At 46.2% G+C, this 15,653-nt stretch overlaps 1 protein-coding gene across 1 annotated transcript in view; it reads right to left on the reverse strand.

The window, feature by feature from the left end:
* LOC147727408 (atrial natriuretic peptide receptor 2-like) overlaps positions 1-15,653 on the reverse strand; it is a 592,594-nt gene that overhangs the window by 30,661 nt on the left and 546,280 nt on the right. Inside the window, exon 19 of the mRNA XM_086963625.1 lies at positions 3,672-3,770. Within this exon, the coding sequence (XP_086819751.1) occupies positions 3,672-3,770 (99 nt within the window). The remainder of the gene's footprint in view (positions 1-3,671; positions 3,771-15,653) is intronic.

Consider the following 15,653-nt stretch of genomic DNA (forward strand, 5'->3'; position numbering starts at 1 on the left):
CTGGTAAGTATGGTTAGAATTACTTTTCAGGATCAGTACTGGGCTCAAAGATGCTGCACTGAGGTCTCTCCTGATAACAGGTGAGAAAATAGGAATTCGTAGTACATCCAGTAAGCGCCACAGAGCACAGGGCGTGTTTGCACACATCACGTCAGGTCCCTCCCCTCCCTTCACCACTGTGTAAACGCACCCTGTCACCGTTCTAAGTTGAGAGATTAAGTCCCCTTCAATACTAGGGTCAAACTAGCCCACTAGGTACCGCCAGTAAGCGCCACAGAGCTGAGTTGCAGCGAGGTGTACAAAGGAGAGTGGCCTCTGAACACCTGTCTGCAACACAGCTCCCTGTCGCATTCTAGAGATACCTGTTGGCCTATTTGGCCCTCAAGGAGCCTCAGTATTGAAAGAGAATTAATTCCCCAACTTAAAACGCGCCACAGGGTGTGTTTGCACAGTGGTGAAGGAAGGAGGCGTGGCCTATGGTGATATGTCTGCAAGCACACCCTGTGGTGCATCTTAAGTTAGAGAATTAATTCCTCCTCAATCCTGTGGATCCCTGGGGGCCAACTAGCCCACCAGGTCCCTCAAGTATGCACTAGGAGGCTGTGTTGCAGAGATGTGTTCAGAAGCCACGCCCCTTTTTACAACACTCTGTAACGCAGCTCCGTGGCGCTTACTAGAGGTACCTGGTGGGCTAGTTGGCCCCCAGGGACCCTCAGTATTGACAAGGAATTAAATTCCCAACTTAAACCGCACCACAGGGCATGTTTGCACACATGTGAACTCAGGCCCCGCCCCCTCCCTTCACCACTTTGCAAACACGCCACGTGACACGTTTTAAGTTGGGGAATTAAGTCCCTTTGAATCCTGGGGGTCCCTGGGGTCCAACTAGCCCACCAGGTACCTCCAGTAAGCGCCACAAGGCTGCGTTGCAGAAAGGTGTAAAAAGGGGCGTGGCCTCAGAACACCTCTCTGCAATGCAGCCCCCAGGCGCATACTGGAGGTTCCTGGTGGGCTAGTTGGACCCCAGGGACCCCCGGTATTCAAGGGGAATTCTTTCCCCCTCTGGAAATGTGCCAGGGGGCGCGTTTGCAGAGTGGTGCAATGAGGGGGCGTGGCCTCCTGCGCGATGCCGGTCTTTTTTTTAAGAAGGGGGGGTGTGTAGCCCCCCTACCTTTTCAATTTTCTGGGAAGTTGGTACCTCATCCCCCAGGGCATGCCCCCTAATTCATTTTTTTAATAAAAAATTAGGGAAGGGGGCCGTGTGGCCCCCCTCCAGAGGCCATTATCGGCCCCGGGGACCCCATCCCCTGGAGCATGGCCTTTTTAAAAAAAATTATATTTTTATAAGAGGGGGGCTGCCTTGCCCCAGTCCATAGGCCATTTATGGTCCCGGAGACCCCATCCCTGGGGCCAGCATTTATTTTGGGGGGGGAGGGGACCGCGTGGCTCCCCTCCAGGGCCTCTTGTAGCCCCGGGGACCCCATCCCCCGGGGCAGGCCTACTCCGGTGGGGACCGTGGGGGGGTCCCCAATCCCCCCACAGTCCCGCCGTCTCCCCGCCTCCTGCGGCAGCCGGCATTGCTTTTCCATATGGGGAGCAGCTAACATGCTGCTCCCCATGTGGAAAAGCAATTTGTTTTGCTTCATTGAAGCGAGAGCAGGTTTCCCTGCTCTCGCTTCAATGAAGCAAAGCAGTTTGCTATGGCAGAGTGGGAGCCGCGAGGCTACCGCCTTCCCATAGCAAACTACAGTGTCCCGGGGTGGGCACCCCGGGACACTGCAGGAGCTGGCCCTGGGGGGTGGTGGTCCCCAGGGCCCTCAAGGGCTCCAGGAGGGGGGCCGCATGGTCCCCCTTCCACCTTTTTTAAAGCCCCGGGGGGTGGTGGTCCCCGGGGCTGGGGGGTCCATTACGGGCCCCCCAATTTACATTTTTAAAGCACCAGGAGATGGCAGTCCCCGGGACGTGTGGGGGGCTTCAAGCCCCCCACACAGGATTTTTTTTTAAAACAAGCCCCAGGGGTGTCGGTCCCTGGGGCTCGGGGGGCCTTAGAGGCCCACCATCATTATACTTTTAAGCCCCGGGGGTGGCGGTCCCCAGGGCTGCAGGGGGGCTGTGTGTCCCCCGCTATTATACATACTTTGCCCCGGGGGTGGCAGTCCCCGGGGCAGTGTGGGGGTGATTGGGTCCATAGTCCCGCCCACATGGGCATCAGCAAAGCAGGGCATGCTGGTCTTTGTAGTTATGCCCCATACTTGCTAAGACAAAGTTCCATCCAAAACCCGGTTGGGTACCCCTAACCAACTTGAAAAGTTCACTTTAAATGTCAACCCCAGTGGGCACGAGCAATGAAAAGGCCCCAGGTGATCCTGCCAATAAGAACCCGGTAGTGAGTCCCCCTTCAATCCTGATGGCGCTCGAAGTTTCAAGCGTCCTGGATCCACAAAGCAGTGGCAGGACCTCCTCACGGCTTGGCTTGCCGCTATACAAAAAACACACAGGTTGCCCTACTGAGGAAGTCGCTCCTGAAGGGGTAATGCACACAACCACCGGCAGTAGAATTAACACAGCAGCCTTCCAAATCTCGTAGTGTGACTGCCAAACGCGTTTCAAGCAAATGCTGCTCTTGTTCACTGGCTCTCTTCAAACAAACGAGGTAAGCGGTTTGAGGCGGAGAGCATACTTTTGTCAAGTCTATAGTCCCGCCCACATGGGCGTCAGCAAAGCAGGGCATGCTGGTCTTTGTAGTGATGCCCCATAATTGCTTAGACAGAGTTCCATCCAAAACCCGGTTGGGTACCGCTAACCAACTTGAAGAGTTCACTTTAAATGTCAACCCCAGTGGGCACGAGCAATCAAAAGACCCCAGGTGATCCTGCCAATAAGAACCCTTTAGTTAGGCCCCCTTCACTCATGATGGCGCTCGAAGTTTCAAGCGTCCTGGATCCACAAAGCAGTGGCGGGACCTCCTCGAGGCTTGGCTTGCCGCTATACAAAAAAACACACATGTTGCCCTACTGAGGAAGTCGCTCCTGGAGGGGTAATGCACACAACCACCACCAGCAGAATCAACACGGTAGCCTTCCAAAGCTCGTAGTGTGACTGCCAAACGCGTTTCAAGCAAATGCTGCTCTTGTTCACTGGTTCTTCTCAAACAAACGAGGTAAGAGGGTTGAGGCGGAGAGCATACTTTATTCAAATCCATAGTCCCGCCCACATGGGCGTCAGCAAAGTAGGTCATGCTGGTCTTTGTAGTGATGCCCCATTATATTAATTAAAAAATGTCAAATAAATATTTTGTATTTATGTTACACTATCTTAAGATATACTATGTATTTATATAATCATATATATGTGTTTTATATAAGCATGTATTTATATATGGTATTAAATATTAGTGGAATATATTTAGTTCACATTATCTTAAAATTATATATTAAAATATTTAAAATCTACTACTTTAAATTCTACTTGTATTAAAAAGTTGATATTGTTGTCTATTTTTGGATGATATTAGTGCCAACAATATTTTTTGCCGACATTTTTGTACTAACCATTATAAGTATAGGATTGCGATATTATGGCAAACTCTGTTTTTGACACAATGTTTTTGACAGAGATATTTTTTAACACAATATTCTGTCAGTGACACTTCTGTTACACACTAACGTTACCTTCGCTTGTCGATTCCATTCTTGATGCTGTATTCACAGTGTCACCGAACAGACAGTAGCGTGGCATTTTAGTGCCAACCACTCCAGCCACAACAGGTCCTGTTAAAGGAGAACATGTTAAAACGTAGATGAGCAATATGAGATGAAAGTTTGTTGACTGTGTTATCAAAGAAACTGGTTACATTGATTCAAATCCATTAAAATTTATGAAAAATGAGTTTTCTGAAGTAGGGTAACATTCATTGACACTGAGATAGGGAAAGGACTGACACTAAGGGCCTGATTATGACTTTGTTGATGCAACTGCCAGCCTGCAACTGCGGTGGGACCGGGAACTCCACTGAGAAGCCGGCTTCCTCATCCGGCGTATTTCAACATTACAGTGGGGTTAACCATTGCACAGTGGAGAATGTAGCAGGAGTGCAATGCAGGCCACACAGCGCACTGTTTGACAGTTCCGGACTGTGCTCCGGGTCAGCTGGTGGTGTGTTTTTAAAAACATAAATGGCTGCCATAGGCACAGTGCCGTCTGACCCAACGGCATTGGTGCACTTCTAATATGCACCAGTGTTATGACCTGAGGGCACATACACCCTCAAGTGTTTCTGACAAGTTGTGTGAATTTAAAGTTCATAGGTGATTGCAATTATTAAAGATTGTGTAAAGCTACTCTAGGGACCATGATTTAGATATTGGCGGAGAGGATATTACTTCGCAATGGCGATGGAGTTCCCTTCACGGTAATACAGTGGTCCACCTGCCAAATTTTCTTGCAGGTGGACATTAAGTTTAGCCACAGCAGAGACTACCCTGTCTCTGCCATGGCCAAACTTCTCTGATGCCCCTGGATAGCAAGGCCCATCAAATAAAGCCTTACATGTCCACCCAATCCATTTAGATGGGTAGGCATGTAGTCATTTTTTACTGTTCTGTACCACCAGGTAAAGCCTAGCAATAGGGTACAGTAAAACCATAGTAATGCTCTCCCACCATGGGAGAAGCTTCTCATGGCGAGAACATTGCTTTATTTTTATCTTTTTATAAATCCTGTTTCATGATTTTCATTTTGAAAAGAAAAAAAATAGTGTTTGCTGCAATGCTGCATCCTCGCCTGCAGCCAACATTAAAATGCTTTACAGGAACATTTCGCTGGTTTCTGCCAATGTCTTTATAAATGACCACCTGGCGGTCATTTATAAATGAGGTGGGCAGAATCTCCACCATGGGGATGGGGTAATTTACTCCATCCCCATGGTGGACCCAGGAGCCATCGGCCTGGTTCTAATTCAGGCCCTAGGTCTGATCTGCAGTTCAATCATTGTATTATCATTAATATAAAAGAAGTAAACTGAAAGTTTGATGTGGCTGATGTAAAGGTAGTTGTAGTCCATTTTTGACATCAAAAGATTGACAGTACCGCAATACCATCTGAAGGTAGAGTCATGGCCACATGAGAAATAATTGTGCATTGATATCATTTCAAGCTGATGCTACAATATAGCCTTATAGCCCGCCGTAGCGGGCTATACCGGCTATTAAAGGCCTGCTGAATCGTTAAAGCCGAAGGCGAGGGCCTTTAACGAGACAGCGGGACTTTAATAGCCAGTATAGCCCTGCTACGAACGGCTATAGGGCTATTAGAACATTCTGCCACTAGAGGGCAGAATGTTCTAACAAATTAAACAAAGGGTTCTCGAAGCTCGAGGGGATATAAATCCCCTAGAGCTTCGAGAAGCCTTTGTAGAACATTGGAATGTTGCTCTGCAGGCCTTTACCGGCCCGTAGAAGCAGGTAGCACTCCATTGTCTGCAATGGAGCTCCCAACATTCCAATGTTCTAATTCATATTAGACATTGGTATAGATGGAAAGAGTCTTCCTTCTGGAAGAGGCTGATGAGCTGTGGTTTTGTTCAGAATATCTGACATTGAATGTGAACTTGGAAGGTAAAATTCCTGTTGTAACACAGGGGACACCAACATACATAAATATGCATACAGGATATTCTCAGAAAATGTTGGGGGCAGGTACAAAGCAAACCCTTTCTCCTCCTCTTTGTGCAGACTAAAAGTAGAACATTTCTAAACTGCAAACCACTCAGCAAATCAAATCATGAGGGTACTATTGGAACAAATAAGCCTAGGCATACCAGCCTAAGATGTATACAGAATATATCCACGTAATGAACAGAGCTGTTTTTTTTTCAGCCAAGATGGATGCCAGGGCCTTAATAACATTACAGAATGGAAAGCTATGCTTAACATTTTTTAACATGTCCACCAGTGTTCCAAGCAATTACATGGATTCTATCACTGTAATAAATCTACATATAAAATATCCTGGAGCAAAAAAAGAAAAGTCTTAGTGTTACTCATCCAGCACCCATAACATCTCAATATGCAGGGCCTGATTATGAGTTTGGTGGGGAGGGAGCGGACCGCCACACCAGCAGCCTGCTTCTGAACTGCCAAGCCAGTTTGCCCACCGCACGTCAGTTTACATGTTTCCTCATGTCTGGCGGTCTTTTTTTGGTGGTCCCATGGCGGTGCCTCTGAAAATGTGCACCGCAATGGGAATGCCCCAAAAAGGTCCTGCATGGCCTATAAGGCCCATGCTGTGCAGGAACAGGGTTGCATGCTCACAGGGGGCACTTGTGCCCCACTGCATGCATTCCCATGCAAATGGGCTTCAGGGGGCCCTGTAGGGCCCCCTTTGTTTTAGGATTGCCAGCCTTTTCATGGAGTAAAGACCTCTAGCGGCACCACCAGCATACTACTGAGGCAGCGCTGCCACCAGTGAATGGCAGTGCCCTGGCGACTGCTGCAATGCAATGGCGGTTCGACCACCAAAATTGTGATATGGCGTTTGGACCACTAGTGCAGCGGTGGCTGGACCACCACCATCGTGCCCCCACAAGCCTTGCAGTTGTCGGACGATCAAACTCATAATTTGTCCCTCAGTCTTTAGTAAAGCTTTACTTGTGAATCCTTGTATGTTCTGTCTGCTTTCTCTTATCCCATCAGGTGCTGGAGTTTCATCTTGTCTTTCCAATATGGTACCTCTAAGATCTACACACATTTTCAATGTCCACCAATTTCTATAAACACAACTGAATGGGATAGCACTCACTCAATGCTATACACAGTATCGATTGCCTTGGTGTCTTTGAAATCAACCCTTCTAAACGCCAGCCCCAATTCACAGCACTCATCGACTGCCAGGTAAGGCATTCCACATAGGGATAGCAGACAGGACCCTTCCTTCCCCTCCATGTATGTGACATTGAGGAGTTGATGATTATTTCCATATCACATTATGGCGTCGCTACCACTGAGCTGCGACACTAGAACATTATCTAGCCCATATGAAATGAGGGGAAAACCGTAACTAATTTCAGAGTGAATCGTTGTTTAATGTATTCTTTATAGGGTCCCACATAACAGATCACTAAAAAGAACAATATAGTTTTAATTAGGACCTGCTCCTAAATTCTTCCTCTTCTTGTTTTGTTCCCTGTGCCTTTTTGATGGATCTTTTAAGTTTGCGGCGGCTTGAAGCAGCAGCCGCCGCAAACTTAAAAGTGCATGCTGTGTATTTGCATGCAAAAAGCGGCAAGCACCTTGCGGTGCCTGCTGCATTGTGCATGCAGGTGCAGGGGGGTACCATAGGTATTGCGGAAAAGCATGTTCCCGCACCCATCGTAATGTGGCTGGCGGTGTCTTGCAGACACCGCTACCACATTGCGGTCCACACCCCGCGGATCAGTGGCGAACGGACCTGCTGTGCGCCGCTGATCCCACCGCCATCGTAATGTGGCGGGTGGTGTTTTCACGAACCAAGGAGGTGAATCCGCATCCTCCAGGCCGGCGGTTGCTTCTGCCGGCCCGGAGGATGCGGATTCACCGCCATCCTAATCGACCCCAAAGTGTTAAAAAATATTGCCAAAAATGTTGTGCCAAAAATATAGATTGCCATAATATTGTGATCCTTTACTTAAAATGGTAAGTACAAAAATATTGCAAAAAAATAGTTGAAACTAATAATGTCCAAAAACATATAAACAAAATGTTTTTTAATAAATGAATAGAATTCAAAATACCGCCGGAGTACGTCACCACCAGAAAATCACGGGTGGGATAGGCCAATGTGCCTGTTGGTCCGCAGACTGCCAGTTTTTCTGCTCGCCCAACCATGAAGTGCCTTCACCCCAACGTGACTGTGGTGGTCAAACTGCCACAGCTGAGCTAGCGGAAAGGGACAAATATAAGGCTGAACTCAGTTATATATGTCCTGTGCCACCATTGAGCCAATTGTGCACATCCTGCCACTGATGCTGCTTGATGACGTCCAAAACCAACACCGTACTGAATGCAACCAACAGTAAGTCACAATCTCCACCATTTCCATTTCCTTTCCATTTAACAGATGTACAGGCAAAGGCATATTGAGGTGTTTGGGTGCCTTGGCCCAAACCTATTTTGTGGGTCACTTTTCAGAACAGCTTTGATAGTATGATCTAAATACACCTCTTTGATGCCCTCTTTGGCCAGGTAACTGACACTGCACAGGCATAGCCTTCCAATTGTGTTTACATCTAATATTCAAGGATAGTGATGTGTGTCTTTAATATTGCAAAACAACTGCAGCTCCTCACTAACATTACATCAAGTGAGCTTTGAAACACCCTCTCATTTCCCACATGCTAGTTCCTGAGTTAAAATGAATTAAACGTAAGTATGGCTGTTGCGTGAAGTGGAAACACACCTTTTCTGCAAATTTTCTGTAATAGACTCTCATGCATCACTCACATTATAAAGTAGTTTGTGTAAAATGTGAATGGGACCAGTCTGTTGAATAAGTATTTCAAGGTCATCATGGCAAAACTCTCTGTAGAACAGGGTGGGCTCAAACAGGGGGCATCCTGAAAGTATGACTCCCTCAGCTAGGGCCCTCTTTTACCATGCCTCTAAACGTCTCTGTACACAGTCCCCCTGGCTCCAAGTGTAACAGAGATAGCCAATAGCATCACTAAATGCCATGTATCTGTTGACATTAAAGTAACACACCTGTACAACAACATTGGGGCTCATTACGATATCGGGTGGACAACAGAGATACGGTTTGGAAGCGCCCAACATTAGGTCAGGGGCACCCGACTGCAGGATTAGGATGCAAATACCTTTAGGGCGGTCAAACATCCATTTTTGAATGGAAGCTTGTGCGGCGAGCAAAAAAGTCCTGCTTCAGATACTTTCATTGAAAAATGAATGTTTTTAAACATCCCTGCACCATGTGGCAAGTACCAGGCGCTCCTGCCACATGGTGCAGGTGTGTTTAGGGGTGCACCATAGGTGCCCCCTAGGCCCCATAGTGGAGGGCCAGGAGGGATGTATGCTCTGCTAGTGCCCCCATAGTCACTTTCCCAATATACTTTCCATGTCGGGAACACCAACATGGAAAGGCTGTTGGAAACCAACATCGTAATCCGGACCGAGGCTGGCCCCACTGTTATTCAAGGGATTACAATTTTGCTCCTGTGCTAACGGGCTCTGTGAGCCCACTGGAAGAGGAGCGGAATACCCCAGTGGGTTTCGCTCTGACCGCCGCCATTATAATATAGCAGTTGGATGGAAATCCTGGATGTTGGGTGTAAAGTCTCCAACAGACTGCCGGATGGCTCTCTGTCCGACATCATCCAAATCGGGCTTATTGTGTCCATAACTTTGGTGGTAGCTGGCAACAAACAATGCACACTTCAACAAAAAGGGATATCAAATCTAAAAGGAGAAACTCACCATATAGGTGTTTTTAAAATAATTCCCCAACAAATTCACAATTAAAACTATGCATCACACATCATTGGGCAAAGTGCAATGTAAGATCATGCAGAAATTCCTCTGCACAAGGGGTAACCGTCAGCCATATTTTACCTTTAAAAAAATGGCAGTCCCAATTATGAACCATTCTATACTATATCATCCATGTAACTATTCTCCTTGTCTCCAGCAAGTCATGTATTGTATACTTCTTCAATGGTCATATCATATAACAAGGTGCAATGGCTTACCTAACACACCTATTAATAAAGAAGCTGAATTAAATACACCTGCAGTTAACTATCCTTAATGTGACTGTCAACCACTAAATGGCTGCACCTAGATTCAAATGACAATCACATACCATGATAACCAGTGAATGCCTTTAACATAGTAGACGTTCAAAAAGTAAGCAGTAGTACCTACCTTCATGCTAAACAAACATGTGCATTACACATCTTTCAATGAAACATTGGTAACATTTCAAAGGCAAAATTAATGCCAGGACTAACTTGGGAAAAATCAAAATTGTGATTTATTCTCACAATTGAGATACCTCAATTAGTCCGAAAGAAACAGCAGCCCATCTGTACAGTTCAAATTCTCTGGATTGCTCTCCCGTGGCACGCTTGCCTGAAATAACACTTCAAGGGGAACCTTCCCGGGAAGGGGCATCTAGTGGACAGTCCAGGCTCCTCATGATGTCACATGGGAGGGGTGGACTTGGGTTTAGGAGGGGTTTTCTTTTCTTCTTAGGGGTAGTTCTAGGCTCATGAGGGGGTCAGTTTTGTGAGGGTGGATTGGGATGTGGAAGGGATTGGTTTGGGTGTGGAAGAGGTACTTTTGGCTTTGGTAGGAGGGGTTTGACTGTGACAAGGTTAAGGGCAAGGGCAAATAGCAAGCTGTCACTGGGAAAATGGTTAGGGTGCTCGGGAGGGAGTAGGGGTTGGTATGTAGAGGGAGTGGAAGGTGTCCGATGTATGAGTTGTTTGTGCAGGTGTTTGTGAGTCTGATGCTTCTTCTGTATGTATGAGGGGTGATTTGTAGGTGTATGATGTGTGAGTGCGTATGGGCATTTGTGTTTTAGAGTGTGTGTGATGTTGAAGTGCTGGGTATGCTTTATGTTGTGGATGGGTTGATGGTGCAGATGTGGTATTTTGGGGTATGCTGGGGTGTTGATGTGTCTGTGGATGTGGTGGCGGGGTATACTGGGGTGGATGTGTCTGTAGGTATGAGTGTGGTATCTGGGGTTGGTGTATGTGTTTGGGGTGTGGGTGTGGTGTCTGGTTTTATGTTGGGGTGGTGGATGTGTCTAGGGGAATGCTGGGGGGTTTGGATGTGTCTATGGGCGCAGGTTTGGTATCTGGCGTATGCTAGGGGGTGTGGAAGTGTCTGCGGGTGCCTGCGTGGTGTCTGAGGTTAGTGGTCAGAGCAGTGGCTGTCAGGTGAGTGTTCTGTGCTTCTATGTTTTGTGGTGTTTCTGTTCGTGTGTGCCACTTGGGGCTGTTGAAGTGAGTGCATGCATGTGTGTGAGTGTGCTTTGGACAGGCACGGGAATAGGGAATTTTGATGGGGATAGGGATGGGGAGAGTCAGGAGGTGGGATGGAAGTTTGGGATGGGTGTAAGGTTGTGGTGAGTGAGGATGCCGGAGCATGAAAGGATCTATGTAGACCAGACATAGTCCTGGTCCTGTGGATACCTTCCTGGTTGTTTAGCACAGATGCATACAAGGTTTGTGGAGTCCCCAATAATCTTCCAACAGACCTGTCTCTGTACATACCTACTACACTATGTCTAAATTTATCGGTTTACCCATCGTGGTAATGACAAATCCTTTGGTGCATTTCTATCTCAGATAATATAATATACTCAGATAATATAGTACACCAACAGCATCTGATTCATCTGCAATCTTTCTTCAGCAGATCGTCAAAAATTATGTAAACAATGAAGTTCTATTCAATATTTTATTAGGTTTGTAACACATATAGAGATACATTTCCAGTGTCTTGATTTGTATTCCTCTGCTTACTCACAAACAGAGCGGGCCTTATTCACCAAGCAGTTGCCGGGTGAGGTGAGGCTTTCTCCCACACCAAGCTGGGTGAGTATATCAAAACGCCTTTTAAAGGTTATATCTAGACAATCAGGTCATGGAAAATGTTGTCCTGGAGGGCAACTTTATTGTGCCCTCACATGAATAATAACACATACCCAAATTTTTTGCCTCTTCACTTTTGAGATAACTGTGAAGCTGTCTCTGTTTGCTCATGAGGTTGTGTGTTTATTTTTACTAATATGACAAATTAATTTATTTATTTTTTCATTACTGCAGGAAAGAAGACCACATACGGACCTAGCAGTCGCCATGATATACACTTGGTTCTGGTAGGGTGGTTATTGAACCACTTAAGTATAGTTTTTTCTTAGGAATTAATTTGTTTATAATCACTTTATATAATATTGCAGTAGCATTACATTCTTCTTTATGTCCTGACGAAAGCCAGTGAACATCACTTTTGTGGCTGAAACATGTTGACCTTTCACCTATTACTAAGTAACAGTGATTTTTTCACACTGTTAGGTTGTTTTTAATCTTGACATCAGGACGGATCCCAATAAAATATATTTTCTGTCCGTATAGTCATTTTTAAGCATCACTTTTTCTTTGCACTGCACTCCATCAGCACCATTGGTTTAAGAGCACTTTGGCTAAACCATCCACTGGATAAAAGTCTAGTGTCATATGGCTGTTTCAATCCTGGCTCGGGTACACAGACTTTATTCCACGTTTTCCCAGATGATGATGCTCCGCCAAAGTGGTGGGCTGATGGGATTTATCTGAGCCCAGTGCTACTCTTATAATCTGTGTCTGATGATTCCCATCCTCTAGAGCTCACACAACATATTTTGCAAACTGACCTATAAGCTCCTTTTCTGTATTCTATGTATTTGATTAGGGGTGTGGAGCTCATATAGTCATTAAATATTATCCCCAGACCCTCTTTTTCAAATTTCTTGTTTCTTGTTCAGAGCAGCTATGGTTGCAGGTCATATTGAGGGTTCCCAAAGTGATTGGGTCCCAACCTGTTTGCTCACTTTATTAATTTAGCTCAGGTTTTTGCCTTTTTGACAATGCCTGATTTCGTAGGATTAGCTTTTGATGATGATGTTCTGAATTCTATTCTCAGTAATAATCCAAGCATCTTGGACTCTTTACCTGAGATTACCAATGCCACTCAAGATGACTGGCTCACACTGCTGAACCTAAAAAAGACCCACTCTCGCACTTCCCTTCATGCGGTGATAATTGCAGAATATCTTTGGGGCAAGTGCGCATCAACAGGTCTTATTGTCACTAATACTCCTAGGCTCTTCTTAACACTTTGTGTTTGGATGCCAGAAAATGGTTTGTCAGGCATTTGGATTGTTTATTGCAACGAATTGTCGTAATTGGCCTGGCTGCGTTAGCGATTAGCTGAACCTACACGTTGTCCTCCTTAACTTGGCTATATACGAAAACGCCATCTTGAATACTGCGGCGGCCATCTTAGATCATAAGCGGCCTCGTGGCCGGCATGCCCTTTAGTCCGTTGTCCGTTCCAATGACCACTTCAGTCTGCCCAGCAACAGGCTATTTTTAGTACTGGTCAAGCTTGCACATGCGCAGTCCCAACTGACCAGTAAGCCTTTAGGAATGTGCGCCAAACTGACCAGCGGAGTTGTTCCCCCTCCAATGAGCTGGCAGTGTTCCAAAACATGACCATATATGTACATAAATGTATCCTAACTTGTGCCGCCTATCTTTTATTGCCCCAAACTGTATATAAATCGGGGTCACACCGGTGTTCGGTGTGATACCTCTTGCATTACCGAAGGGTGCTGTTTGAGCGTACCACCACCCCATGGGGTCTTAATAAACTTGTTCTTTGCCTTTTACAGTTTCCGTGCCAACAGTTCTTGAATGTAAGTGGGTTATCTTCGGAGCATGTAGGCCTTGGGAACCCTGATTTACTTCAAATTGGCGACCACGAAGGGACTCATCGGCGACTCGGATGCCCGAAGGAGAGGTCGTGACGAAGGCTTGGAAACTCGCCATGGACGCGCGCTGCCACGAGTGACCCGAGTCTTGGCTGCCACGGTGTTTCTTCCTTTGCTTCCGATCTGACCTTCCAGGTGGCGCCGGTCTCCGACTGAGTTTTCGAGTGTCTGCATCGCTGAGACAGTGCCGTTTGGCTGATTTGGCTTACAAGACCTTGGCAGTTGGAATCTGGACGTTTGAGAAGTTGGGTAAGCTTTGTGTTCGGTAAGGTAGTCTTCGGACGCTTACTGAAGTTCTATGATTTGTGATCGGTAAGGTAGTCCTTGGACGCTTGCCGAAGTCCTACGATCTATGTTTTTGATTTGAGTTAGCTAACATTGTGATTTTGTGATCTTTGAACTTATATGTGTAGTGCACTTCACATAGGCAGGCATGTAGAGATGTTTCTCTAACTTTGTTTCTTCCTCTGAGCGGCACAATCGTGTGAAGTACTGTAAGTGCCATTTTGTCCGGTGTCACGCTTTCGTGATACTTTTCGAACATGCCTGTTTTCAGCACACTCCGAGGGATGTGCTGTCTTGGAGAGGGTACCTCAATTAGGTTAGCAGAAGCACAGCCGGCTCCCCCAGAGGGAACACCAAATCGTGAGATGTATATAAAATTTGGCCTTCCCCCTATAATGTACAGCAAATTATGGCATAAGTATACAAAGTCGGATCCTGAATTGCAATGGCCTCTACATGGGTCGTTCGATTTACGTAAAGTACAGTTTGTGGAACAATGTTTGTTTCAACGCAGGTCTAGACAAAATATGTTTGATTGTGTGCGAATGTGGGAGAAAGCGGTGCGTGAGCGAATGAAGCGTGAAGTTGCCTTGGTGGACAAAGAGCAGCGCAAGGCTGCTCGGGATAAGGCTTTACAGCTTGAGGAAAAGGAGGCTCAGGAGAAGAAAGAGAGGGAGGAACGGGAACGTAAATTGCAAACGACTGGTCAATTTCCTATCCGTCGACCGCTTTATCCTGTCCTTAATAATGAGACTGATGATTTTTCATTGCTAGATCGGTCACCGCCTCCGTATGTTTCGCCGACGGCACCAGCTGCAGATTCGGAGGACGATGGACAGGATAAGTCGGAACAGAAGGGGGTATCTGCTCTCAGGTTTACTGCGGAGAGGTCCGCACATTTACGTAGTTGGGCTCGCAAAGTGAATAAGAAGTGTGTTTCTCAGGATCAGTTGCTTGCGGAGAAAAAGGCGTGGTCGGATCTTGAATTGATGTATTTTTTATCTAGTTTGGCAGATGAAGTTGTTGCTGCATATCGTGAACTTTCTGTCACGTTAGAACCTAAATCGTTGTCAGTGTATCGTGAGAATTTGGTTAAAGGTGTATTTGATCTTGCAGATGTCGATGACCTATTCACGCAACTGATCCAGCTGCGAGACGAAACGACGAAATTGCGGGAGGAGCGGAAAAGGAGGCAAAAGGAGTCCGAATTGGAGAATAACGGGCAGGCTAAGTTGCATGTTATGCCTATGCGTGAAGCCGCGCCTTTGTATGTTCCACCTAAAGGGGACGGTACAGATGATGATAAATTATCGAAAGATGCGAAAGGGTATTTTGTATATAACTGGGTATACACGCCTTGGAATAGAGCAGATGTTATGGCATTGAAAAACTCTTTACCTGATCTTCGAAAAAATCAGGCGGCATTTTATGAAGGGGTGGAAGGGGCTATTTCGTCTTGTGTGATGACTCTTGTGGATATAGATTTGTTTTTTGGGCTAATTCTGCCACCTGATATGTGGAGACAAATTCGTAAAAATAATGATGAAACGATACTGGGGGGCACATGGAAGGAAATAAATGCTGCCGATTTAGATAGGGAACCGGCATGTAAGCCTTGTCAGTTAATTCTAGATCTTCCGGCGGCTATTTTGAATAAATTAAAGACGCTTGTTCCCTCTAAAAAGATTGATTGGACTATGCTAACGTCGTGCAAACAGAAACCCGATGAAACGGTCTCAGACTTCTTTACACGCTTCGAGGAGGCATTCCATGATTACAGTGGTCAATCTTTAACAGACGATACGGGTCGGCATCTGTTTGTAGATAAGTATGTGGCTAAT

Source organism: Lissotriton vulgaris, chromosome 3_1 (assembly GCF_964263255.1).
Source record: "Lissotriton vulgaris chromosome 3_1, aLisVul1.2, whole genome shotgun sequence".
NCBI classification, from domain to species: Eukaryota; Metazoa; Chordata; class Amphibia; order Caudata; family Salamandridae; genus Lissotriton; species Lissotriton vulgaris.